Source organism: Schistocerca piceifrons, chromosome X (genome assembly GCF_021461385.2).
Source record: "Schistocerca piceifrons isolate TAMUIC-IGC-003096 chromosome X, iqSchPice1.1, whole genome shotgun sequence".
NCBI classification, from domain to species: Eukaryota; Metazoa; Arthropoda; class Insecta; order Orthoptera; family Acrididae; genus Schistocerca; species Schistocerca piceifrons.
Genome location: NC_060149.1, coordinates 296,257,067 through 296,284,004, shown reverse-complemented (window position 1 = coordinate 296,284,004; position 26,938 = coordinate 296,257,067). Strand labels below are relative to the sequence as shown.

The 26,938-nt window shown below is 42.3% G+C and overlaps 1 protein-coding gene across 1 annotated transcript in view; it reads left to right on the top strand.

Moving 5' to 3' along the window:
- The window catches only part of LOC124722320 (innexin shaking-B), a 407,608-nt gene that overhangs the window by 232,705 nt on the left and 147,965 nt on the right, over positions 1–26,938 (top strand). Inside the window, exon 2 of the mRNA XM_047247498.1 lies at positions 12,868–13,087. Within this exon, the coding sequence (XP_047103454.1) occupies positions 12,868–13,087 (220 nt within the window). The remainder of the gene's footprint in view (positions 1–12,867; positions 13,088–26,938) is intronic.

Below are 26,938 nucleotides of genomic sequence, written 5' to 3'. Positions count from 1 at the left end.
CAGCGATACACGCTGAAAAAGTTGATTATTCAGGCTTTTGACAAGTAGCCATATTAATGCGACTGGACAGTGTATTTTCTAGCGTTTTGCTTTCTATATTTACAATAGTGTCATCCGCAAACCGTTTCATGTAGCTTCCGACATTATCCGTTAGGTCACTGCGGTGAATAGTATTGGTCCCACGAGATTCACTCGGTGAATGCCCAAAGATATTGTTACCTACATCCGAAGATAAGGTTATGTCATGAGAGTTCTCTCCGTCAGTGACGCCATCCTGTGTCCTTTTTGTTAGGAACTCTTCAGTCTAGTCACAAAACTAGAATAAAATCCTGTACACCCGCAATTTGTTCCTTAGATGACAGTGCCAAACTCTGTTGAACGGCCGGCCGGAGTGGCCGAGCGGTTCTAGGCGCTACAGGCTAGAACCGCGCGACCGCTACGGTCTCAGGTTCGAATCCTGCCTCGGGCATGGATGTGTGTGATGTCCTTAGGTTAGTTGGGTTTAAGTAGTTCTAAGTTCTAGGGGACTGATGACCTCAGCCGTTAAGTCCCATAGTGCTCAGAGCTATTTGAACCATTTTGAATCTGTTGAACGCATTCCGGAAGCCAAGGATCACTGCATTACCCTGAGTGCCTCTGTTTGCTGTTTATGGAAATCGTGTGCAGACTGAACGTTGTGGCCTTCGCAAGATCGTTGTCTGCGAAATTCACGTGATTCCCACAGAGGAAATTCTGGGCCTCCAGTTAGCATAAAACGTGTTCCTTATCTTTCCAGTCATCTGACGTCAACGATATAGGCCCATAGTTGTGTGTAACTGTTCGACGAGTCTACCTGAAAAAGGGATGATCTCCGCGTTTTTCCGATTATATTGAAATTTAATTCCACAGCTGCCAGAAAAGGAGCAAGTTCTGTCGCATAGTCTACGTAGGATTGTAAAGATATCACATTATATGATGATTGTCGAATCACGACTCTCCTCTCTGAACCATCACAGCCGCGCAGGATTAGCCGAGCGATCTCAGGCGCTGCAGTCATGGACTGTGCGGCTGGTCCCGGCGGAGGTTCGTGTCCTCCCTCGGGCATGGGTGTGTGTGTTTGTCCTTAGGATAATTTAGGTTAAGTAGTGTGTAAGCTTAGGGACTGATGACCGTAGCAGTTAAGTCCCGGGTTCGATTCCCGGCGGGGTCAGGGATTTTTTCTGCCTCGTGATGACTGGGTGTTGTGTGCTGTCCTTAGGTTAGTTAGGTTTAAGTAGTTCTAAGTTCTAGGGGACTGATGACCATAGATGTTAAGTCCCATAGTGCTCAGAGCCATTTGAACCATTTTTAGTTAAGTCCCATAAGATTTCATACACATTTGAATCATCACTACCTTGTACCTCTCTAGGGCGTATTGTACTATGCTCTTGAATTTTGTTCATTTATATTCGAAATATTGTCTCAACGATGAATGTTTGATGTTGTCTGCTCCGGTAGTCCTGAAATCTTATTTTTTGGATTGTTTTTGCCGCACTTACTAAACAGTATTCCCTACCTACCTTTCACTGCATTCCCACTTGTAAATGTAGTCAGCGATGCCATAACGGGCTTCTCATCATTGATTTCCTGCTCTACTTGAACGAATCGAAAAGTTCGGTCCCGTTTTTAACCAGGAGATCGAGGAATTTACCGTCACGAGTAGCTTCTCTGATTAACTGCTCAAGGTAATTTTCGGGTGAGGAATTCAGAACAATATCACACTAACCCCTGTGCCTGTTACCTGCTCCAATCACTTGAGTCACACAATCTATAGCTGATAAGCTGAAATCTCAGCGTTAGACGTGGTAATAGACATTGTTTGCAGACGCAGTTTCACAGTGAAATCGTTTTCAGAGCGAATTGAGGACGGGGCCATTGCTTTTCACAATATATATAAATGACTTAGTAGATAGTGTCGGAAGTTCCATGCGGCTTTTCGCGGATGATGCTGTAGTATACAGAGAAGTTGCTGCATTAGAAAATTGTAGCGAAATACAGGAAGATCTGCAGCGGATAGGCACTTGGTGCAGGGAGTGGCAATTGACCCTTAACATAGTATGAGCGCCGTGGTCTCGTGGTAACGTGATCAGCTGCGCAACGAAAGGTCCTTGGTTCAAATCTTCCATCGAGTGAAAAGTTTAATTTTACAAATGTAATGTATTGCGAATACATAGAAAGAAGGATCCTTTATTGTATGATTATATGATAGCGGAACAAACACTGGTAGCAGTTACTTCTGTAAAATATCTGGGAGTATGCGTACGGAACGATTTGAAGTGGAATGATCATATAAAATTAATTGTTGGTAAGGCGGGTACCAGGTTGAGATTCATTGGGAGAGTGCTTAGAAAATGTAGTCCATCAGCAAAGGAGGTGGCTTACAAAACACTCGTTCGACCTATACCTGAGTATTGCTCATCAGTGTGGGATCTGTACCAGGTCGGGTTGACGGAGGAGATAGAGAAGATCCAAAGAAGAGCGGCGCGTTTCGTCACTGGGTTATTTGGTAACCGTGATAGCGTTACGGAGATGTTTAATAAACTCAAGTGGCAGACTCTGCAAGAGAGGCGCTCTGCATCGCGGTGTAGCTTGCTCGCCAGGTTTCGAGAGGGTGCGTTTCTGGATGAGGTATCGAATATATTGCTTCCCCCTACTTATACTTCCCGAGGCGATCACGAATGTAAAATTAGAGAGATTAGAGCGCGCACGGAGGCTTTCAGACAGTCGTTCTTCCCGCGAACCATACGCGACTGGAACAGGAAAGGGAGGTAATGACAGTGGCACGTAAAGTGCCCTCCGCCACACACCGTTGGGTGGCTTGCGGAGTATCAATGTAGATGTAGATGTAGAACTTGATTTATCAGGGCAGAATCCAGCATCGCGACTGATTGGATCATCCGTCAGTAGTGTTTACAAAGCTGCTTTGAGATCCGGACTCTAGAGAGAAAACGCAGCGTCTAAGATTTTAATGTTAATATAAGACTATGAATTCATCATTATAGATGCAGTACTTAACAACCACAGATTTCTGGGATATAAAAGCTGGATCACAGGTCATATAGGATGCATTACTCCAATATGGTGCTTGTAAAAATTTGTAAACACCCTTCTTATATAAAAGCAAATATCCGTTCACATACCCAACGAAAGTTCCAATGTTGGCTGGAAGATTGCTTTCATGATTCTTTAGGCATTTGAAAAATATGGAAGAAATACTCAGTCGCAAAAAAGAGAAAGAGGGGAGACACTCTGTGTGACCATTTAGATCCTGTAACTGACTACAGAGTTAAATTTTGATAGATTAACTGCTGAACTATAAAGAAAAACTTTCGACTCTCCCAGAAGATGGCTGCGGGCGCCGCAGTCTAAATATTAGTGGAAAAAGTTATTTGCAACATCATGAGGATCTGATATTTTATCTCTTTATTACATCAGTGCATTTCGAAGGCAGGGCAACCTTTATACGTGTACGAGGTTTACTACAAATCGATGTTGTTGAATCAAAATATCGACGGCAGAAATCCATGTGAATAAACCATTAAGATAATCTCTTCCTTCCCTTATACGTTACTGCGAATTTAACGTTTTCTGCTGCAGAATATGAAATTTTTAATTTGCGTTTCCACTTATTCCTGTGACATATAAATTAAGCTACTGCATCATGAAGAAAGACACACACTCATTGTTTAACGCTCTGTTGAAAGCGATAAATATCACTGTGCAGTTTAGAAACGGGTTTGCGAATTACAGAAAATTGCTGACACTTCTGGTTATTCTAAGCTAAACAGCACGTCTAACACGAACCGTGGCAGGCTACTGGTTGCTTGCCAACGCATTTTAAGTGGGTTGCGATTAATCTGCGTAAGTGAAGGGTTCTCACTTAAAATAAACACGGCCACCATTTCAGTCACGCTACACTCATAAGTAAAGGAGGGCAGACAACGGAAACTTCTATTTCATAATACTGGCGTCGTTTATTTATCTTCGTCAGCGAGCTGCGTAATCGCAGAGCTGAAAACACACTGCTCCGCTCCCATTCAGGAGCCACGTTAAAGATGAGTTCATTAAAGACAATCATTTTAGCCATTTTTACGGGCAGCGTCAGGCTCACCCAAGTTAGATCAGATCGCCTGCAGTCTATGCGATCTTTTTACACGATGTGGAAGTACGCTTTTAATTCTGGAGTGAGATTTGATACAGGTTTATTACAAAGCGAGAATAAAGTGCGATTAAAGAACCTATATTTACATGTTTGTGTTAGGCTTTAGACATAAACAGTTCCTCAAATTTTCCTTATTTTAGTTTCAGGAATCGTTTCCACAACGTAGAGCCTTTTTTATTTCCACATCTTCCGCAACATCCACATGTCGAAGTCTTAGCTTCCTTTCAATGCATTTGTAGTCAAACTATCATTTTTACTTATTCCTGTAGCTTCTGCTATTTAAATGACTCTTGTAGACAAACATAGATTATACGATGACCCGTCAGTACCTGTCAGTGTCAAATAGAAACGTAAGTAGGTTTATGACCCCTTAGAAGGAAAATTTGGTGTTTTGCACTGGCTTTAAAAGGTGCACGTATGAGGCCGCAGTTTACAGCAGCCTGCATTAAATCAGTCCGTTCAGCTTTAATGACTTCTTTCGTCATTTCCACTTTCAGTTTTGCCAAAAATTTTAAACTACTGGGTTCCAGTCTGCTCCATTTCTCTTCAATTAAAGCATTTTTCTGCAAATGGAGGCAGGAGGATTAGGGTTCAACGTCCCGTCGACTCTACTAAATGCTTCCTAATATCTGTCTGTTACAGCGTACATGAGGTTAACGACCCCAAGTGGACAGATGGCGTGCTGGGATCGACACTGGGAAAACGAACTAAGTTGATTCTTAACGGGAATGTATTCACAAAATGGAGCGTACTCTTGAACTTCAGTAAATCTTTATGACGTATTAAGTCATACCACTATGGTTCTGTGAAGGTAAACTGTTTGCTATTATATTAATCGTCATCATTCAGCAAGGATTAGGTTCACTAAGGAATCCAACATGAATGCTCACGTACTCACACATCAAGATTCAAACATTCAGAGAATAAAAGAAGGCGAAATCCACAATTTTCTAGCAAAAGTAGAATTGTTAAAACGGGCTTTTGACTTATGGTGGAAAGAAATACGTAACTTAATCGTAATTACGATATAAGAACTGAATTGTGGCCGGATAAAGAACAAGTTCGGCCCCATCTGAGTCTAGTTAAACATAGTAAAATTGTAACTCGTGAGAACCCCATAATACTTCTAACAAATGACTTTAAAATTAAAGAAGGTTCCTAACACAAAAATCTAAACTAACTCCATCCAAACTCACCGTCTAAGAGCCCACATAAGCGGCACATCATACACACCTCATCCCAGATCTGGATCTAGGCGCTACAGTCTGGAGCCGCGCAACCGCTACGGTCGCGGGTTCGAATCCTGCCTCGGGCATGGATGTGTGTGATGTCCTTAGGTTAGTTAGGTTTAAGTAATTCTAAGTTCTAGGGGACTGATGAGCTCAGAAGTTAAGTCCCATAGTGCTTAGAGCCATTTGAACCCAGATCCGGGATTAACTACTCTCTACAAAATCCGACCCGCCTGGCCTCCGAGCACAGAGACCGAAATTGGGGGGCGAATTGACTAATCAACAAGACGATTTTTTTCAGTGGTACCAGGCATCTCCTCCAACCACAAAACAAGAGAGAGAACGCCTGTTACCCTCGCTCAAAATTTTCCGTTGGTTCACGTCTAAAATTTGAACGAATGCTTCACTTGTAGGTCTGAACGAACCAGTCGCGAGGCCCCACGTTAAAAATGCCTGGGAGATAGTTTGGAGCATCAAGCCAGCTTCGAAAATCCAACTCAACGATCCTTCCAGGTCTTTACTACAAAGCTAAACCGAGAGTGTCTACCTGAATTCACTAAACTGCGCGTGTTTGCAATTGTACCCACATTCATAAATCTAGTAATCATCCTTTTTTTAGAAAAAATGGTTTAATGTACATAGTGCACAGAATATCAAACGCAATAAAAATGAAATCTACGCAGTTCGGTTCCCAGCGTGATCTTTCACCCTGGCGTGGCTAAAACATAAGAAAACACGGACAGAGAAATGACACTCTGCAGAAATTGGCAGAACTTCAAAATTTTATACACACAATATATATGCACTCGATCCAAAGCCAGTGCCATCAGCTATTTATATCATTGCGAATATCCAGTGCTTCCTTGGTCAACTTGCGTCCATACGCCACTGTTGCTGGACACACTGTTGAAGATGCAGTCATGAACTGTGCGGCTGGTCCCGGCGGAGGTTCGAGTCCTCCCTCGGGCATGGGTGTGTGTGTTTGTCCTTAGGATAATTTAGGTTAAGCAGTGTGTAAGCTTAGGGACTGATGACCTTGGCAGTTAAGTCCCATAAGATTTCACACACATTTGAACATTTTTTTGTTGAAGTAGGCACTTTCCAAAAAAGACAATGTCAATATGTTGTTGGGTGTGCTTCAATATGTTACTCAGATCCATATGTCTAGAATTATGTCAACCATTTCATTAAAATTATAGCCGGCCTGTGTGGCCGAGAGGTTCTAGGCGCTTCAGTCTGGAACCACGCGACCGCTACGGTCGCAGGTTCCAATCCTGCCTCGAGCATGGATGTGTTATGTCCTTAGGTTAGTTAGGTGTTAGTAGTTCTAAGTTCTAGGGGACTAGCCCACATCTCGTGGTCGTGCGGTAGCGTTCTCGCTTCCCACGCCCAGGTTCCCGGGTTCGATTCCCGGCGGGGTCAGGGATTTTCTCTGCCTCGTGACGGCTGGGTGTTGTGTGCTGTCCTTAGGTTAGTTAGGTTTAAGTAGTTCTAAGTTCTAGGGGACTGATGACCATAGATGTTAAGTCCCATAGTGCTCAGAGCCATTTGAACCATTTCTAGGGGACTGCTGACCTCTGATGTTAAGTCCCATAGTACTCAGAGCCATTTGAACCATTAAAATGATAAGCCGATACAAAGTTCTCGTAGAAAAGTGTATTATTTTATTTCCCTGACAATACTTACATCTGTATTGCCAGAAAAAAGTGAAGCATCCAGAAGACACTGTCGGATGTCAGTGTAGCTTCGCACATTTACACACCATCAGTGGGTATGTAAATGGCTAGAGTTGCAATTTTCTGTTAACTGACATTCTGAGCCTGTGGCTGTGTACAAAATGTATGGCGACTCTTATAGAGAAGATAACAATAACCAGCCCCTTTTTATAATGCTATTTACTTATTTAAATAGCGCCGTTACTGGTTTCGAACGACGTTCACGTTAAGATATATATTTTACATTAGCCTTCACTTTTTGTCTTCCCAAACGATGAAATTTCCTTCGGGTGGTAGTGCTCCGCATCCAAAACAAGAAGTGAGACAATATGTATGTAACTGTAATTGTGCCTCACATCGATTTTAATCTGAATGGTGTGAGGCACAATTACATCTGAACAAACATTGTCTCACGTCTCGTTTTGTTTTTAGGGCACTACCATTCCAAGGAAATTTCAGCATTTAGGAAAACAAAAAGTGAAAGCTAATGCGAAATGTATCTTAACATGAACAAGCCATCTGAAGATGAACCTGTCGGTTCGAAACTGGTAATGGCGCTATTTAAATAAATAAATAAGATTATAAAAAGTGGCTGGCTGCTTTTATCTTCTCTATAAGGGTCGACCTACGTCTTCGTAATGTTGAGGTACTCTCGTGGAGAACAAGATTCCCAGATCTGTCCCGATAGAGTATGTGTGGCGTTAGCCGTCAACTGCGTCCCAGTATACCGAGAACCAGTAACAACAGTAATGTGCCAGCTTGGCTCATGAGAGGTTATAACGGTTTTATGTTACCCTCCCCAACAGAATCGAGGCCAGAGAGGATGCAACATCGGGGCTCATACCGCAAGTTGTTTGTAAAATTGACTAGATTTTGTAATCGCTGAAATAACATCATGTAACCTCTTAACCTGCGAAGTTTCATTTCCTTTCCTCTCCGTTCCGGGTGCTTCACTTTTTTCGGTCTGAATGGTAGTTACCTTGCAAAATCTGCCGTATACTTTCTACCAGATTGATGTCTGGTTATCTCACAACGAAATGTATAAGAATAATTTTTTTATAGTCTTCGAACCAATTCTGGATACTCTAGTCTGACGAAGTGGTCTATGTTTTTGAAAATAGGATTTAATGTGCACATTTGGCACAGTAGTGGCAAATTTATCTGGTCGAATATTCGGTTTAAATATATTATTTGACAGATACTGGAAAATCTGAAGAACCAGTGTTCGGAGTGCGCAGCAGTGCTGTATGGCAGTAGCAAACACAGAAGGTTGAACAAAGAAGACGGTACGACGACGTTGGGACAGTATAATTCTGAAGATTTTCATGAAGATGGCCCTCTGTTTCATTCTTCATGTCCTTAACTAGATAATATGTTATGTATTGTAGTATGTTTTGTGAATTACTTTAAAGGGGGAACGTTTAGCTCCATTGTCTTGTTACACTCGTTAAAAGGTGAACGTCTGTTAAGTCTGGCCGTCCTTGCCCGACTTCCCTTATGTCGTAGGCTGACCTGCACTGCGTTGTCCGTCTGCTGCTACTATGCGGCTGTACTGCTGAGTCGCTGCTGCATCACTGTCGTGTTCATCACGACAGATGTTAGTAAAAATTCCGTAAACATTTTTAGACAACTCTGTTTTCAGTATATACAGTACGATGGAGTACTTTTCAGAAGAAATTCTTGCCAGTTTTTACGAAAGAAATAAAAATTAAGTTACAAGAAATTTTCAAGAAAAATAATTTTACTACAACCTGGGGAAGAGAAACAGAAGCACTAACTTACGTGCACAGATAAAAATATATGAATATTCTCAAAGTTTATGGATGCATGTGATACATATTTTATTGTAAAAACATAAAATTGTTCCTAGATTCAAAGCAAAATATCGTAAGAAGTGAGAAACTGTTTAGTTTGTGCAACAAAAAGTGTCGCCGCTGATGAACTGGCATTCTGTTTGCTCTGCTAGAGCAAGTTGTTAAGGAAACTATAAAATTAATTGTAATAACACCTGACACATCATTATTTTATTGTGTCACCTATGAACAAGACCGTCCATTCAATAGTCTCTAACTGGGGACAATCCCCATCGCAACCCCCTCAGATTAAGTGGTAAAATGGCCTAGTAGATTGCCCGTCAAAAACTGAACACAGATCAAGCATGAAAACAAGAAGTCGTACTAAACTGTGGAAAAAGAAGCAAAATAGAAACACTGAATGGGCCGAGCTCAAGACGTACAACATCGAGCGAATTGCAAGAGCCACGGTGTCGTGGCTGTGTGGTCACGGTGTGAGATCCGTGTTCAAAACTCCCTCGTGCCCCTTTGTTCCACACAATTATGAACCTTCCGTCCGGTCATTGTCGTGTCTGTTCTCCTTCTGTAGTCTTGGCAATTGTCATACTATGCGTTAGTTGTAGAATATGAGCCATGTGGTATGAACATATTACCATCGCAAGTAAATATGATGAATCGTGAGAGCAGGCAGAAAGCCGCACAGACTTCTCACAGAAATGAAAATAAAAAATAAACGGGTTTAAACTATGTTTCAACAAAGGAATTCAAGAGTCAAAACTTCCAGAACGGAACTCAGGAGTTATAACATGTGGTACTTGTGTAAAACAAATAGGAGGTACGTACCTCTGAAGGTCCTTTCCTTACACCTCACTGTTGCAAACAAACGTTACGCCACGACACACACAAGATCGAATACAGCGAACAGACTCGTCAATGACCGGACAGACAGTTCATAATTTAATGGAAAAAAAGGGGTACGAGGGAGACCTGGGCACGCGTCTCCGCCTTCGCAGTCCAACACCGTTACAACATAAACCCGACGCCCTGGCTGTTCAAATTCTCTCGATGTTGCACATCTTGACCATGGAACGTTCACTGTTTTCATTTTGCTTCTTTTTTCACACTTCAGTTCATCTTCTTCCTGTTTTCATGCTTGATCTGTGTTCTGTTTTTGACGGGCTATCGCCTGGACCATCTTATCACTAAATCTGACTGTAGTGCGATGGACACTTTCCATTCTAAGAGGAGGGGAGTAGACCTAGGCGCATGGAGTATTTTGAATATTTTGGAAGGCAAATGGCGAATTTAAGCAGCCATAAAAAGTTCCAGTTCCGGTCCTTTTAAAAACCTACATAACACGACTTTTAAATCATTTTATTAAAAGAAAAACACCTGACTACATTTCCTAATATCTAGGTGGGGCGGCCAGGAGTATGGCCGCCCTTACCTATGAACGCAATTTGTTTACGATATACGATGTGCACGGCAGCATGTGTGTGATTGTATGCCTCCACCAGGATTTTTGTTGCGACGACTCACCTCAATAGGGCAAAATGTATTTCCAGCTCTCGAAATTTTTTTTATTTGCATAGTCCCTTCATCACCGCACCCATCACCCAAAACACTGACATACGCTATACAAAAGCAACTGTAGAACTGTAGATACTTTCAGACTACTATGTCCTTCGAGGTCGACGAATTATATTTCTTCAAATGGTTTCGTGAAACCCTAGTTCCTTCGAAATGTACAACAAGCCTATTTTCCAAAGCATGCAATAATTGCATTGTACACAAAAACTACGCTCTTGTTGCTGCAGTGTCTCTGCACTCCCTTATACATTTTCATTCATAATTCCACTTTCAGAACCAAAACCCTATTGAGCCGAGAAGACGACGAACGGAGATCTGAGCCAAATAATTAATTTTTGCGCGGAGAGCACGCTGTATTTTTCCAGCCGTCGGATAATCACCTATGTCGTAGTAACCAAACACAGTTCTACTAACTAGTTTTTGTTAGAGTCGTCAGAGTCTGTGGATTTCCGTTGTCGTTTATGTCCATTTCCTGGAGAATCAAAACACGTGCTCACACCTGCAGATCCTGCCAATGTTACTGTACTGTTAATAGGACATAGATTCAATTCGAAAATACCACAAGTTTTTTCTATCAGTTCATGAATTTGCATACACGTGCACACAGAATACCGCATGGGAACATTGACCATACAGCTGGCGTTGACCTCCTTTACTGCTACAGTGTATATATGGAAACAAAGCTGTGAGCTGGACGAATCACAGCCTTTAAGAGTGCATGCAGTGGGTGTGGCCTTGGGCTGACGACTCTCGTGATGGCCACTATAGTTACCCTCCGAGTTCAGCTGGCCTTATTAAAACATCGAGAAATAGGGGAGAGAGTGTCACGGGCATGATATAGGATTTCGGATGGAAATCATTAAAACAAAGGCGTTTGTCGTTGCGGCTGGATCGTCTCACGAAATTTCAATCACCAGCTTTCTCTTCCAAATGCGAAAATATATTTGTTATGCCGCCCTATATAGGAGAAACGATCAGCATGGTAAAATAAGGGAAATTGGAGCTCACACGGAAAGATATAGGTTTTCATTTTTCCCGCGTGCTGCTTGGAGGTGGAATAATAGTGAATTATTGTGAAGGTGGTTCGATGAACCCTCTGCCAGGCACTTAAGTGTGATTTGAAGAATATGCATATAGATGCAAATGTAGATGCAGATATGGATGTAGATGTATATCATAAGGTTTTAAAACATTTACGGATTTGACATATTGTGCACTCGAATTTCTATTCCCAAAAATAAGAAACGCTCTTACAAAGTTGAAACTGAAGTAGTTAATTAAAGTTCTCAACTCCAACAAGATCATACTAGATATAAGTTTAAACTGCTTTCTGTTTTACGGAGTTATCTCTCGCTTTATGGTAACGAGATAGTGTGTGTGTTTAAGTGGGCACCTTATAATTATGATTGTGGTACAGCATTCGTCTCGTGCAGTAGAAGATCGCTGGAGAATATGTACGTAATGTAATTTTTCGGTTCTGTTTTTAAATCTGCTTTCACACAGGACAAATCTGCAAACATTTCTGTTCATTTGTGCCAATAACGAAAAGTAAATTCACTTAGGAGTACGATACCCAACTATCAAAGGTGCAACATGCTCTCTTTTAATGACGAGACAACCGCGAATGGATGCCTTTAATTTCGTTGGTGTTTAGATGTTTAACTAAGGAGTTATGCAGAGGGAAAAATGTAGGCTTTTTTTCTTGCTAATGGTTTCACAGTTACATTGACAAATTTACGTATTTTCGTACCAACAACTTCTTATATACACGTTTGACAATGGAGAATTCAATTGTCTGAAGAAAATAATATAAAATTTGTGTTCAAGACTTAAATTACCACTGAGTGTTGGACAAAGGATGGTCGTGTGCTGTTACACGGTATTTGTCACACGTAAAAAATAATCAGGCATTGAATGTCACTCAGAAATCAATGAGGTAATAAAATGCAATATAAAAATCTGTTACCGACTCATCTTGACAATGCGTGAATGGTTTCCAACAAAAGTATTTCGAGAACAATTATTGGAGCACCAACCTCGCGTCCGAAAACTGATGGTATAGCTTTCCGCTTCGTAAACTTCAAATTGGTGTATTTGAAACATAGTCATACTCTGTAAATCTGCACATAACTCTCCCGTAGAAGAAGATATTATAAATACGTCTGTAAGCTGAGAAAGTGACTTTTTTTCGTTTTCGGATGTTTCAGATATTCTTTTTCCTTTCTTCTGTTTTCTCTGTTTATCTGCCATTGAACTCATGTAAATCAAATCATTTCATAACTTAAATACTTCCAATTTGTATTATTTAGAGCTTTTTACACGAATATATTTTTACGTGAGTGGTATTCGACATGTTGCAGGCTATTCTGTTCTACACGCCGCGTTGGCTGTGGAAGAACTGGGAAGGAGGGAAGATCCACGCCCTTATAATGGACCTGGACGTGGGTATCTGTTCTGAGGTGGAAAAGAAGCAGAAAAAGAAACTGCTTCTAGACTACCTGTGGGACAACCTGCGCTATCACAACTGGTGGGCCTACCGCTACTATCTGTGCGAGCTGCTGTCCCTCGTTAACGTCGTTGGTGAGTCTAACTGGCCATCTTTTCATGCCATAATTTATATGCTGCTGTCCAATACATTCTTGAGGTAGAACATCAGTGCACTTCATAAAAATATAGACTATAATCTCATATTACAGCAAGAGGCATTTAGTTACGTATCTCTCTCGTGCGTAAGTGTTCTTGGTCTGTTAGATACACTGTTGTTCATACTTCCGTTAATTTTGACTTGGATGGTACACATTTAACGTGTTGGGAAAGAAAATAGATGACTCTAAGATAGTTTGCACATCCGCCATCAGCAGAAATCGGTAACTATTCTATCTTGACTTACCACAACGAGAGAAAGTGTACGTGCCACCTGCCCGCGTTGTGTGTAAAATGAACCCACTTGTTTTTGGTGCAGAAGTGAGATTTTGCTTTAATCTTCCAGTCCTTGTCTCTAACATACAAATTCCACCCTTTCTCATTTAAATTTCGTTAGCATTACCTTTCACTGGAAATGCCCTGCATCCTCAAGAATGCATGTAAAAAGTCACCCACAGATCACTTCAAGGCGTTTAGCTAGCCATTTAACTGAATTCGACCGACATCTTGTTTACTTGCACACTATGGCAACTACATATATAACAAACAAATTCCTAGATGAATCCCACACAAAGTATTAATTACTTACTTTTATGTAAGTAATACTCCTTATCTACGTGAGGGGCTACGCACAAATTGCATCAACGAATGGACATAATGACCTACGTTTTAACTCAGTGTTCTTCATATCCCTTAAGTTCGCAGTTACTATACTGCTTTTGCGATAAAATTTTCCCTTCAGCATGTCCATCCAAGAACTCAAAACTTGCGATCTTGTTTATTATTTCTTGTTCTTACACTATACTAAATTGATTTGAAGGGAGTATTTTAGGTAGTACAAAACTGGATTAGCGTGTTTTAAGGTAGCCTATTTCTGCAAAATAATTTAACAGCTTTCACAAAAACGACATGTACTACATTCTCTGCAGATGCTTATTTACGAGGACTGCAAGTACAACCATGTATGCCTCCACATTCAAATAAAACAGTAGATCATAATCACACAGTATGTAAAGTAATGATTCCATTATAGATGATGATGATGATGATGATGATGATGATGATGATGACTGCTAGTTTTCTTCGGGCGCACGAGGTCCAAGTTCTTAACTCCTAAAATATTATGAGATGAGCGTGAATATAAAGGATACAAATCAAAAATCTATCTACAATATAATTAACACACTTTAAAATACACATGAGCCTCCTGAGAGGCCAAAGAGTGTGTAAAACATCAATATTCATCGCACCAAACTCTAAATTAAAATCCTTCCTTCAATCCCAAATTGAGGTCTCGTTTCTCGGTGATGACTGTTGGTGAGTCGCGCGCAAGCTGAGCAGGAATTTCTAATGTTCAGATGAATGTAGTATGAATAACATTTTGCGATTGTCGCATCACCAGGAGTTGCAGGGCAGCGGAGAATGGACTCGTCCTATAGGACCCAATGACTACCTTGATTTCCTCATGGTCTACAGCGTGTTAAGACTTAAATATGATAGTCTGGCAAAACCATATACCACACATCCATAGCAGATGCTGGATAGTGCAAACTTTTGAGAAAACGGGAGCAGACAATTTCTGTCTGTATCCTACACTCTGTGGCTAACGCGTTGTAAAATATTAAGTGCTTTGAGAGACATTTCAACAAAAAAAAGACAACAATGTTTTCTACCCACTCCTCCATTCTCTTAATTTTTTGTTGCATTTTACGATTGGTTGCTAGCAAACTGGGAGGACACCAGAGAAATAATTATCCACAAATAAGGAGCACTGTGGCTACTTAAGGTTATTACAATCAGGGTAAAATTGAGAATGATATCTTGAGGGACAATGACATTGCGTATAAAACTACCTGATAGGTAGTCTCAGATTCGGTATCTAATCTCGCGCAGGAAGGGGAAGGACCGCAAGAACTGTATAAAGTTACGTAAAACTGTCCGAATATGTTACAAAGTACTGCAGTGCTTCTTGATCGAAGGAAAAACCTATTAAGTGGTGCCTGTACTGGATAGAATTACGTACTTCTTTTGCAGTTCTAATAAGACACTATAACGTACCATAGTACCTCGTTACGTGTCACGAATAATATCGAATCCAGCTCCCGCTTACAGAAATGGTGGTTGTAAACTTCAGAATTGAAGCTACAGAAGTCCCAATCGTTCTTCTCCGCTTTCATTCGATAGTGAAGGAATACTGCAGAAGTCCGATAGTCCGACACGTTCGGAAACGGCCCGGTGCCGAATAACCGAAAATGCCATACTATCGGGCGGTATCTCTTACTACCGTACATCTAAAACAGCTGTAACACGGTGTTTTGTAGTAAAATGTTGATTAGCAAAATCATGAGGTCAATAACTTTAGCTCAAAATTAGGCCAGTGCCAAATTTTTATTCGAGACATTTAGTTTACACACAAGTACTGTATAATACTTTGGTTCAGTTTGACATAAAAATATTCGAATAGGTTTTTGTTTTCGAAGTCTTTCTCGCTTGGCATAAGAGTTATTTCTAATGATATGTAAATCAATAAAATCAGAGGAATCAAATTAGCATTACACTCAGCAAAAGTGATGAATTTATTTAGTGAATCTTCTGCTTCTGCCCAGCTGATTCCTCTTCTTCCGTTTCCTCATCTGAGTCACTCTCTTCAAGACTGTATATGGGGTGAGGGTTTACTACACTTTGGATAATGTGCTCATCGGTTAGCTCCTGTTCGATAGCTTCATTGCCATCCATCTAAATCCACTCCGCGAGTTCAGATACGTTCTGCAAAGGATTGTTGTTGGTTACTCTTCTTATAACATCCAAAACTTCACACACTCATTCGGGATGTTACTCCTCCTCAACAATCTGTAGTGTTGAATCAAATGTAGGATCTGCTGTTGGCCGAAGTTTTCTCCAGAACCGCTGTAAAGTAACTTTTGGTACTTGAGCCCAAGACAGTGCCACTGCATAGACGGCGTCTTGTACATTAAACTTTTATGAAAGTCAGTTGCATCACAGCCAGCGTTAAACAGGCCAGAAAGAAAGAGCTTCTACAAAATAGTTTAAAGTTCTGGATGACCGCTTGATCCATTGATTGAATCAGTGATGTGACATCATGTGGGAGAATTGTTGTAAATATGTTTCCAAAAACCAACTCAGCTACTGGCATATGTGTTTTACAGTTGTCCAAAGGGAGAATGGTTTTGTTGTCTTCTAGTATACCAAAGTTTTTAAATTTTCTTCAAAACAAGAACGATGAAGAAACAGTTTTTGAAAAGGATGGCAGTCATATACTAATATTATTGAGCATCATAATGAACAGGCAAGTTCGTAACATTCTTAAAAGCCCGAGGTTTTCCAGATTTACCAATTACAAAAGGAGTTCTTCGGTGGCTTCCAGAAGCAGTAGCATATAGAAAAACTGTCAATCTGTCTTTGCATTTTTTAAAACTCCTTAACCGCCTTTCTACATCCCCCATCTAGAGTAGATGTTAATAGGCACCACCTAATAGGCCTATTTCCTCGGCATTGTAAATCTGATCAGTCGTTAGATTAGTATCTGATATTATTTCTTCAAACTGGTCTTTGTATTTTTCTGCTGAGTCTTGGTTTGCTGACAGTGTTTTTCCAGTTACATCAAGTTTTCTAATTCCATGCCGAAACTCAAAAGTTTCTGAGCCAACCATCAGAAAATTGCATTCACTTTCGGCAACACCTAAATCTTGTCCAAATTTCTTTGCCCTTTCAGTAACGATTAGCCCCTTTATCGGATTTCCTCTGGACCATACTGGACTAAACCATCTGTACAATACGATATCCATTTGTTGCAGTTCTGGGATTTTAATTTTTGTCTGGAGCAAATTTTTCAGTTTTCACATATTGAGAAGCAAATTTCATTAGTTCGTCTTTCTGTTTCTTTTATGTCGTAAATGGTTCACTAGCCAATATTAAATTCATTCATCAGAATATTTCTATTCTCACCTTTCTTCAGTTGTTTGACGATTTCAAGTTTCTGGATGGTGCTCAGAGTTACGTGCTTACGTTTGTCTCTCGATTTAGAACTTGAAGAATGTCCCGGTTTAGATAACATTGTCAATGCTTAAATGCGATAAAACTTCCACAGGGTACTTTGATATTTGAGCTCACTACGGTAATACCGATCATTCTTCGCAAGAAAAAATGGCGAAAACAGCTCGCAATCAAAACAAAGAACTGAACCTCAGTGTGGTGACAGCCGAGATCAGTCGAGTAAAACTCGAACGCTTCCGATTGATTCTGAACAACGCTGATTGCGTCTAACAGTAGCAGACGCCTGGTGAAAACTTCCGAGTGGTTCAGAATCTGGGATGATGCCGGATTATCGGGCGTTCCTGACTGTCGGATGCCGGCCTAAAGGAAGTCTGTTGTACTAAATTCTGGCTGGCGCTAACAGTAGCGTCTTGCTGGGCGTCGATTTCCGCAGATTTCTTTCAGACACTACGAAATGTGAAATTTCCAGGCAAAAAAAAGAACTGAGTCCCGGAGCAGGACTCGAACCTGGAACCTTTGCCTTTCTAGGACAAGTGCCTTGCCAAATTTTTTGCGTTTTGTTCGTTACTGTTCCTTGTATTGGGTCGCAGCGGACGTCACATGACATTAATTGAAGTTCGTTTTGATCCCTTCACTCAGTTTTTTTTTTTTTTAATAATTACAGAGGCCAGCCAGCGCTCTGACCGAACACGCTGAGTTACCGTGCCGGCGCCTAAGCTATCCAGGCACGACTCACAATCCACCGTCACTTCTCCTGTTACCTCTCGCCGATCTTCTAAACTCCACAGATGTTCTCCCGCAAACCTTGCACTATCCGCTGCACAGTTAATATGCACTCTTGAGACTTCTAAATCTGTCAAATGTATTGAGTCTCTTGGAGCGCATATCGTCGAGCACTTTCCACTGAGCGAGGACAGGAGAAAAAAATCAAGGAATCAATGATGTGGAACAACCCCTTAACAGTCCTCAAGTTTGTGCTGTTCCTCATTTTCAGCAGATATAGCTCCTCCGACAACGTGTAGCTCTCAGTATCTTGGTACTGTTAGTAGTTGGTACAGGAGTTCCATAGGGCATTAGTTGTGTTAAACATGTCTCAGATGAGGATAAAGCTAAGGTGATGTATGATGAAGTTGAAGATAGTATTTTTGGCTAATGCCTCTTGAGGGGTTCATAGAAGAATTCTATAGTGACCGCGTAATGCACACACACTGTCGAAGTAACTGCTTGTATGTTCATAGTGAGAGAGATACATGAAAAGTGGAAAGCTTCGTCTTCAAAGATGGCCACCTTTCCTTTAGATCTCCCCTATTGAGGCTGTCCATTCCTAGGAGGCTAAAACACTTAAGCACAGGGGTGTCTGATAGTTTAAAATATAATGTCTTGAAGATACGAAGACAGGTATCTAATCCGAGTTGTAAATCTTCTGCGTATAATGTGAACCTATTTAGGGTCTACTGTAGAGTGGGACTCATCTTACCGGTGAGCCGGCCGGAATGGCCGAGCGGTTCTAGGCGCTACAGTCTGTAACCGCGCGACCGATGCGGTCGCAGGTTCGAATCCTGCCTCGGGCGTGGATTTGTGTGATGTCCTTAGGTTAGTTAGGCTTAAGTAGTTCTAAGTTCTAGGGGACTGATGACCTCAGAAGTTAAGTCCCATAGTGCTCAGAGCCATTTGAACCATTTGAACTTACCGGTGATGTTTAGTACCCTTCCTTCCGTTTCCTCACCATTGAGATGGAAACACTGCACCATTCTGGCAATTTTTCCACTTTGTTGAAGCCCTCGAGCAGGCTTCAGAACTGTTAAAAGGCGTTCTTCTGACTCAGATGGTGTCTTTCGCGTATGGTCTAACTTGCTAGCCTGCTCTTTATCTATCTCTATGATTGAGATGTCGCCGCGCGGGATTAGCCGAGCGGTCTAAAGCGCTGCAGTCATGGACTGTGCGGCTGGTCCCGGCGGAGGTTCGAGTCCTCCCTCGGGCATGGGTGTGTGTGTTTGTCCTTAGGAATTTAAGTTAAGTTGTGTGTAAGCTTAGGGACTGATGACCTTAGCAGTTAAGTGCCATAAGATTTCACATACATTTGAACATATTTTTTTTTTTTTTTTATTGAGATGCTGAGCACCAATGGATTATGTCTATCCCCTTCTAGTGGGGTGTGGAGGAAATTGCAGATTTTATCTTTACGTGAACATTCGAATATACATATCTTCATACAACCTCTCATTAATAGTGTTAATGTTGACAAACCTTTGTATCGGATGATTCTATCGCCACTTAAGTGAAATATGCAACCAGCACATGTGGTTTTCGAACTGGATAAAATTAGTTAGCATCAGTAGATGAAATTCCTGGATACTTTTCTCTTCAATGAGAATCTTACAGTCTCGACTCCACATAAGGTCATCGTCCGAAAAGCTTACTTAGTGATGCACAAGAGGCTCCTTCCTCGTGTGTGGCTTGTTCGCATTTCGTACATACAACTTGTCCTTGAAAGAGACGGTTTTTTGCCCAAATGCTGCAGGGATTAATTAGTCGTTAACGACTGTTTTGCATCAGCTATAATCGACACCAGCGGTCCGTAACATAATACGCGACTATGATTTTTTACAGTTCTTTGTCATCCTCGCGATCCAGGCTATTAAACCAAGGTTCCCGTATCGTCTGATACACCAAGTGGTTATAGTTAAAGCGCATCTACTCACAGAGGGCCAGTGTGGGCTCTATTTGTCGTATGGCGTCGAAATTTGTTAGATATTCTGCAGCGTTAATTTGGGAACGAATTTACGCTGGAAAATAATTAGTTCCAGTTATGGTCACCAGGTGAAAATCTGGCTCTATGAATGCAAGAAAGACGTATAGAAATGTTTCCATCTCTAATGGATTAGGAATGAGACGTGGCCATAAAAGGTCAAACAAGTGAGAAAGGCATAATGTTGATTTTATTATTAACGGCCACTTACCCAATTTGTTCAATGTGAGCACTGGAGACGTCGAAGAGATGCTGTTTCGGTAAAACGACGTGATCAACATTTGCTCACAGCAGTTCTGGTGGAACCTGAGCAACGTGTCCCTGTATACTGGCCTTTAGATCAGGTAGAGCCGAACGTGTCCCAGGTAAACAAGCTATTCTAGATGTCCCCAGAGCCAAAAGTCACATGGATTCAGATCGGGTGATTTAGCAGGCCATGCATCTGGAAAACGTTTGGAGATAACACGTTCGTGGAAGGCTGCACAAAGCATATCTTCCACTGGGCAAGCGACTTGATGAATTGCCCCATCTTGAATGAAAACAGTAGTTTCCACACAGTTGCACTCTTCTAAAGCAGGAATAAATGGTTCAAATGCCTCTGAGTACTATGGGACGTAACATCTGAGGTCTTCCGTCCCCTAGACTTAGAACTACTTAAACCTAACTAACCTACGGACAGCACGCACATCCATGCCCGAGGCAGGATTCGAACCTGCGAACGTAGCAGTAGCGCGGCTCCGGACTGAAGGGCCTAGAACCGCTCGGCCACAACGGCCGGCTAAGCAGGAATAACAACTGTAGAACATCTCGATAACACGCAAACGTCATAGTATACCTGACAGGATCTCTGGGTGTGTTCTCTTAGAAGAAGAGCGGGCCGATAGTAAAGGTGCTCGTGACTCTACAGCATACAGTCATATACGGCGAGTGCAGTGACTCTTCGTGCACAACACGTGGTTGCACAGTACCCAAAATTCAGCAGCTCTGTGTATTCACTGCACCCTGTAATGTAAAATGAGCCTCGTCACTCCACAGAATATTGCCCAGCCACATGTCACCAACTCCGATCCGTGCCAGAAACCGAAGAGCAAATTCAGAACGTCTCTACCGACCATGAGGTTGCAGCTGCTGCACCGTCCTGATCTTGTACGTGTACCCGTGTAAAACAGACGGCAAAGCTTTCTGTACTACCGACCATGGGATGACGATTTTCGTGACACTGCACGAACACTACCACATCCCGGGGCTCATGCTGCATGGTCAGTCACAGCAACAGCAACCTCGTCAGTAACTTGGTTTAACATCTCGTCGACATCGAGGTAATTAGAGTCGTCAGTAACTCCCACCAGGATAAGACTTTTCCGCTTCCACTTCCACACCAAACTCACACTTGTTTTCGAATTTCATTATCATCTTTTTAAACCATTTAAAAAAAAAAGGAGTTTCACTGACAGGGCGCGGTCTCCCTTCTCGATAGCCATACTGCTCACTCACGTTATGGTAATCAAACGACAGTGTGGATGTCAAACGGTCATACAAACAGTGTACAGCGCCAGATTTGCACCGGAACTAATTTGTTTTCCAGCGTGAATAAGTTATGCATTAACACATTAGCATATCTACTAAGTTTCGCTGTCATTCGATAATTACAGCCCACACTGAAGCTCCGTGAGTAGCTGCACTTTAATTATAGCTATCCGACACAACTTTTAACCCTTGTGCCACACGGTGAACACTAAAGTGCACCCAGAGTTTACGGTTAAAAGACACGAAGCTCCTTGAGAACGCTGTTTGCTCTTAACCTATACACAGCCAAGACTGGCAGAGTTTTCTGAAATTCCTGCCGTTTGGTACGATCCAGAGTACGTTTATCATATCGAATGCCACAGATTCATCGACCTGCAATCGAACTCTGTGTAATTCCCACTGTAATTTCTCACCACGCAGATGATGTGGTGTCACCCTATCATTTTTGTGAACAGCCTAGTGCCACTTCCTCATCCTGTTACTAAAATGGGAAATAAATCGACACGTATTTCATAAAAAAGTAACTTATCTAATAGGATGATACGACGGACGCAATTAAATATCTTTGATAATCCACAGAAGACACTATTTGGTGGTATTTCATCATTTAAAATTTTTATTATCTGCTGACTGAATGTTTAAAAAGCATTTCGGAAGAGTGAATCCTTTGAAAGAAGAACTGTGAATAGAGAAGTATCCCACTATTTCACAAGCCATGAGTACATCACCATAAAATACTTTTGCAAACTGATACTTTTATAGGGTACTTATTGACGTCTGTTGAGTCATCTTTCTTATAGAGAAGCCTAGTAATAACATATAATAATCTATCTGGAAAAAAACCCTGGACTAACAATATATTAATCTTAATTTCAGGTTATATAAACACTACTTTATGAGTTCCGTTCCTCAGTCGGTATAAACGGAACTGCCATAGGATCTCTCTGTCTGCGTCTGTCTATTTGATGGTTAAGACCCCTTTATCTTAGGGAGGGATATTCGTCGTGGCATACTATCCACCAGTACATCAACGCACTGTTGGTCCAGATTGTCCCACTCCTCAAAGGCGAACCGGCGTAGATCCCTCAGAGTGGTTGGTTAGTCACTGTGCACTTAAACAATCTTTTTCAATCTATCCCAGGAATGTTCGACAGGGTTCATGTCAGGAGAACGTGCTGGCCACTCTATTCGAGCAATGTCGTTATCCCGAAGGAAGTCATTCGCAAGATGTGCGTGATGGGGGCGCGAATTATCGTTCATGAAGACGAATGCCTTGCCAATATGCTGCCGATATGGTTGCACTATCGGTCGGAGGATGGCATTAACGTGTCGTATAGTTGTTACGCGCCTTCCATGACCGCCAGCGGCGTACGTCGGCCCCACATAATGTCACCCCAAAACAGCAGGGAATCTCCACCTTGCTGCACTAGCTGGACTGTGTGTCTAAGGCATTCTGCCTGACCGGGCTGCCTCCAAACACGTCTCCGACGACTGTCTGGTTGAAGGCATATGCGACACTCATCGGTGAAGGGAACGTGATGCCAATCCTGAGCGGTCCATTCGGCATGTTGTTGGGCCCATTTATACCGCGCTGCATGGTTTCGTGGTTGCAAAGAAGGACCTCGCCATGGACAAGCACTATTAAACACGGTGGCGTTGCTGTCAGGGTTCCTTTGAGCCACAATCCGTAGGCAGCGGTCATCCGCTGTAGTAGTAGCCCTTGGGAGGCCTGAGCGAGGCATGTCATCGACAGTTCCTGTCTCTCTGTATCTCCTCCATGTCCGAACAACATCGCTTTGGCTCACTCTGAGACACCTGGACACCTCCTTTGGTGACAACCCTTCATGGCACAAAGTAACAAAGCGGACGCGATCGAACCGCGGTGTTTGCCGTCTAGGCATGGTTGAACTACAGACAACACGAGCCGTGTACCTCGTTCCTGGTGGAATGACTGGAACTAATCAGCTGTCGGACCCCGTCCCTCTAATAGGCGCTGCTCATCCATGGTTGTTTACATCTTTGGGAGGTTTACTGACATCTCTGAACAGCCAAATGGACTGTGTCTGTGATACAATATCCACAGTCAACGTCTACATTCAGGAGTTCTGGGAAACAGGGTGATGCAAAACTTTTTTTGATGTGTGTACATATCAGGCCTGGTCGGCATAGTCTGCCTGCTGTGACGGTGTACAGACATAATGTGAGCAGCGTGCTGCGGCCGGCAGTCTTTACATCGGTGGGTGAGTCGGGAGCCGTCAGCGTCACTCGGCTTTGTTTGTGACTACTGTGCCTAGGAACTTCAATTACTCAAACTCGAAAAATGAGTACAGAGTGATGATATTCATTGGAACAATAGCATTACATTTATGTAGTATGTTACACACCCAAATACAAAACCTTCACAGAAAGCATAATACGATTAGGTTCCGGGGCAGGAAGTGCAACAAACCGTTACAAAAAGACATTAAAGTTCATGATGCTTTGACTCGACTTATATTCGAAAGCAACACCATATGCTTTCCCTAACATTTATCTCCTGACATGAAAGTTATCGCACATTATACAGCGATAGCAACAACCCTGTAATACTAGCAGGACATACATGGCTGTAAAACGGGCCCAGCCCAGAGTTGTTCCAAAACAGTTTTTAGTGTGAACCGTTCGTGTGTTCCCAGCCGTTCTATGCCCACACATCTCTATATTATAATTTTCTACAGAGGGCCCCTTGCACTTTTATTTGAACATTTCCAGTTAATCCCAGTAATAGCATTACTAAAACCTGAAGCCAACAATAGTATTACTCAATCCAAACCTAAAATCTAATTCATTCATTCATAAATTCGAAAGCACATTTATGTAGGACATAAAGGTACAAAACAAACATTTACATAACTTGTGAACATCGGTGAAGTGGATGATGCAGTTGCATCTTTTGTCGCCAGCCTGGTACATTTCCATTCATCTAACCGCCGTTCCTTGTTGGGCCTTCCTGTTTACTGTCCACACAGATAACTGGTAGTTACCATACGTAAGGTTAATCTGAAACAGAGATACTTGAGGATACAGCTCCTGCTGCCCAGCAAGAAACCGGAAAATCCACGAGAGGTTCGATGACAAGGTTAGCACTCCGCAGTTAGGTGGAAATGATAATACCAAAAATGCGCTATAACTAGTCCCCACATCACCTCACTATGGACTTTATGCTCGCACCACAGTATACTCACGAAACCGATATCCAACGAATCACCAATAACGTCTGTTCCGTTATGTGGGTTCTACACTATAGCGCCAAAGAAACTGATAAAGGCATACATATTCAAATACAGGGAGATGTAAACAAACAGAATAAGGCGCTGCGGTCGGCAACGCCTATATAAGACAACTAGTGTCTGGCGCAGTTGTTAAAACGGTCAATGCTGCTACAGTGGAAGTTTGTCAAGATTTAAGTGAGTTTTAACGTGGTGTTATAGTTGGCGCACGAGCAATGAGACACAGCATCTCCGAGGTGGCGATTAAGTGGGGATTTTGCCGTACGACCATTTCACAAGTGCACCGTGAATATTAGGAATCCAGAAAAACATCAAATCTCCGACATCGCTGCGGCCGGAAAAAGATCCTGTAAGAACCGGACCAACGACGACTGAAGAGAATGGTTCAGCGTGACAGAAGAGCCACCCTTCCGCAAATTCCTGGAGATTTCAATGCTGGACTATCAACAAATGTCAGCGTGTGAACCATTCAACGAAACGCCATAGATATGGGCTTTCGGAGCCCAAGGTCCACTCGTGTACTCTTGATGACTGCACGACACAGAGCTTTACGGCTCGCCTGGGTTTGTCAACACCGACATTGGACTGCTGATGACTGGAAACATGTTGCCTGGTCAGACGAGTCTCGCTACAAATTGTATCGAGCGGATGGGGACAACCTCATGAATCCATAGACCCTGAATGTCAGCAGGGGACTGTTCAAGCTGGTGGAGGCTCTTTAATGGTGTGGGGCGTGTGCAGTTGGAGTGATATGGGACCCTTGGTATGTCTAGATACGACTCTGACTGGTGACACGTACGTAAGCATCCTGTCTGATCAACTGCATCCATTCATGTCCATTGTGCATTCCGACGAACTTGAGCCATTCCACACGCCAGAATTGCTACAGTGTGGCTCGAGACACACTTTGCTGAGTTTAAACACATCCGCTTGTCACCAAACTCCCCAGACATGAACATTATTGAGCATATCTGGGATGCCTTGCAACGTGCTGTTCAGAAGAGGTCTTCTCTCCTTCGTACTCTTACACATTTATGGACAGCCCTGCAGGATTCATGGTGTCAATTCCCTCCAGAACTGCTTCAGACACTATTCGAGTCCATGCCACGTCGTGTTGTGGCACTTCTGCGTGGTCACGGGGGCCCTACACGATATTAGGCACTTGTACCAGTTTGCTTGGCTCTACAGTGTACAATGCTTAGGAAGCCAGAAGGCAGAGAATTTCACGGCAAAAGACAGTGACAACAAGCAATGAATAATGTCTGTTCAGAGCTGTAAATTCCCTTCGGTACAGAATTACTCAGAAGACCTGCCACATAACATTCCCTTGGCTCCGCTCATCCGTACTACAGAACAGCAAGCTGCTCCCATCTATAACCCATCTTCCACGTTCCATCAGCAACATACCATCAAGCCCATGCTATACGGGCTTAATTCCTCTCTGAAGGCAGTAATTCATAATATCCACAGATTTAACCACAGTACTCACTGCAAATTTCCACATTAGTCACAAAATACCGACTGACCTAGCCTCACTAGTTACACACACGTTCCGTTACGTCCTGCTCTACATACAGCCCGCGCTTGCTTGTTATCGCTTCGTGGTCCTGCACGTACAACCGTCCCGACTGCCGCCGCCGTCTACTAGCGACGGACGATGCTGAGCACGCCGACTGCCACGCACCATAATAGGCAAACAGGCACACTACGATGGTTGAGATTAGAAGAAAAAGACACACTGATAGATCATTTGCAAAACCGAAGTCATGTGAATTTGAAGACTGACTAGAAAGTTCTAATTAATCATGTTACCGGCATTTATTTTTTGACTGTTAGGCAGGTGGTGTTCCTTAAACCGAAAACTCCTAATCTATGCGAGAAAATTATTGAATCTACTGGATGATCAATGAAGTTCTACCACACTCATGGTAATATTGGTGAAGTCTCCATCACTCAAACTAGTCTAGGGGGACGAAGTATTGCAACATTCGAATTTTCGTTTGAGGCCCTGCAGACCGATTAAATGCGCCAGTGTCAGCGTATGGAAATGTCGTTGGTAACTTTACAGAGAAACGGTCACGTTCTCGGTAGTATCCTGCTTTGAACGGAATTAGACAAATAGAAATCGACCTTCACAAGCATTTACCATCATATATTACTGTATGTGGATACAGCACGATAGTAATCTATGGCGATCAGCCGACCTATGCTGATTGTAATTCTACTGGT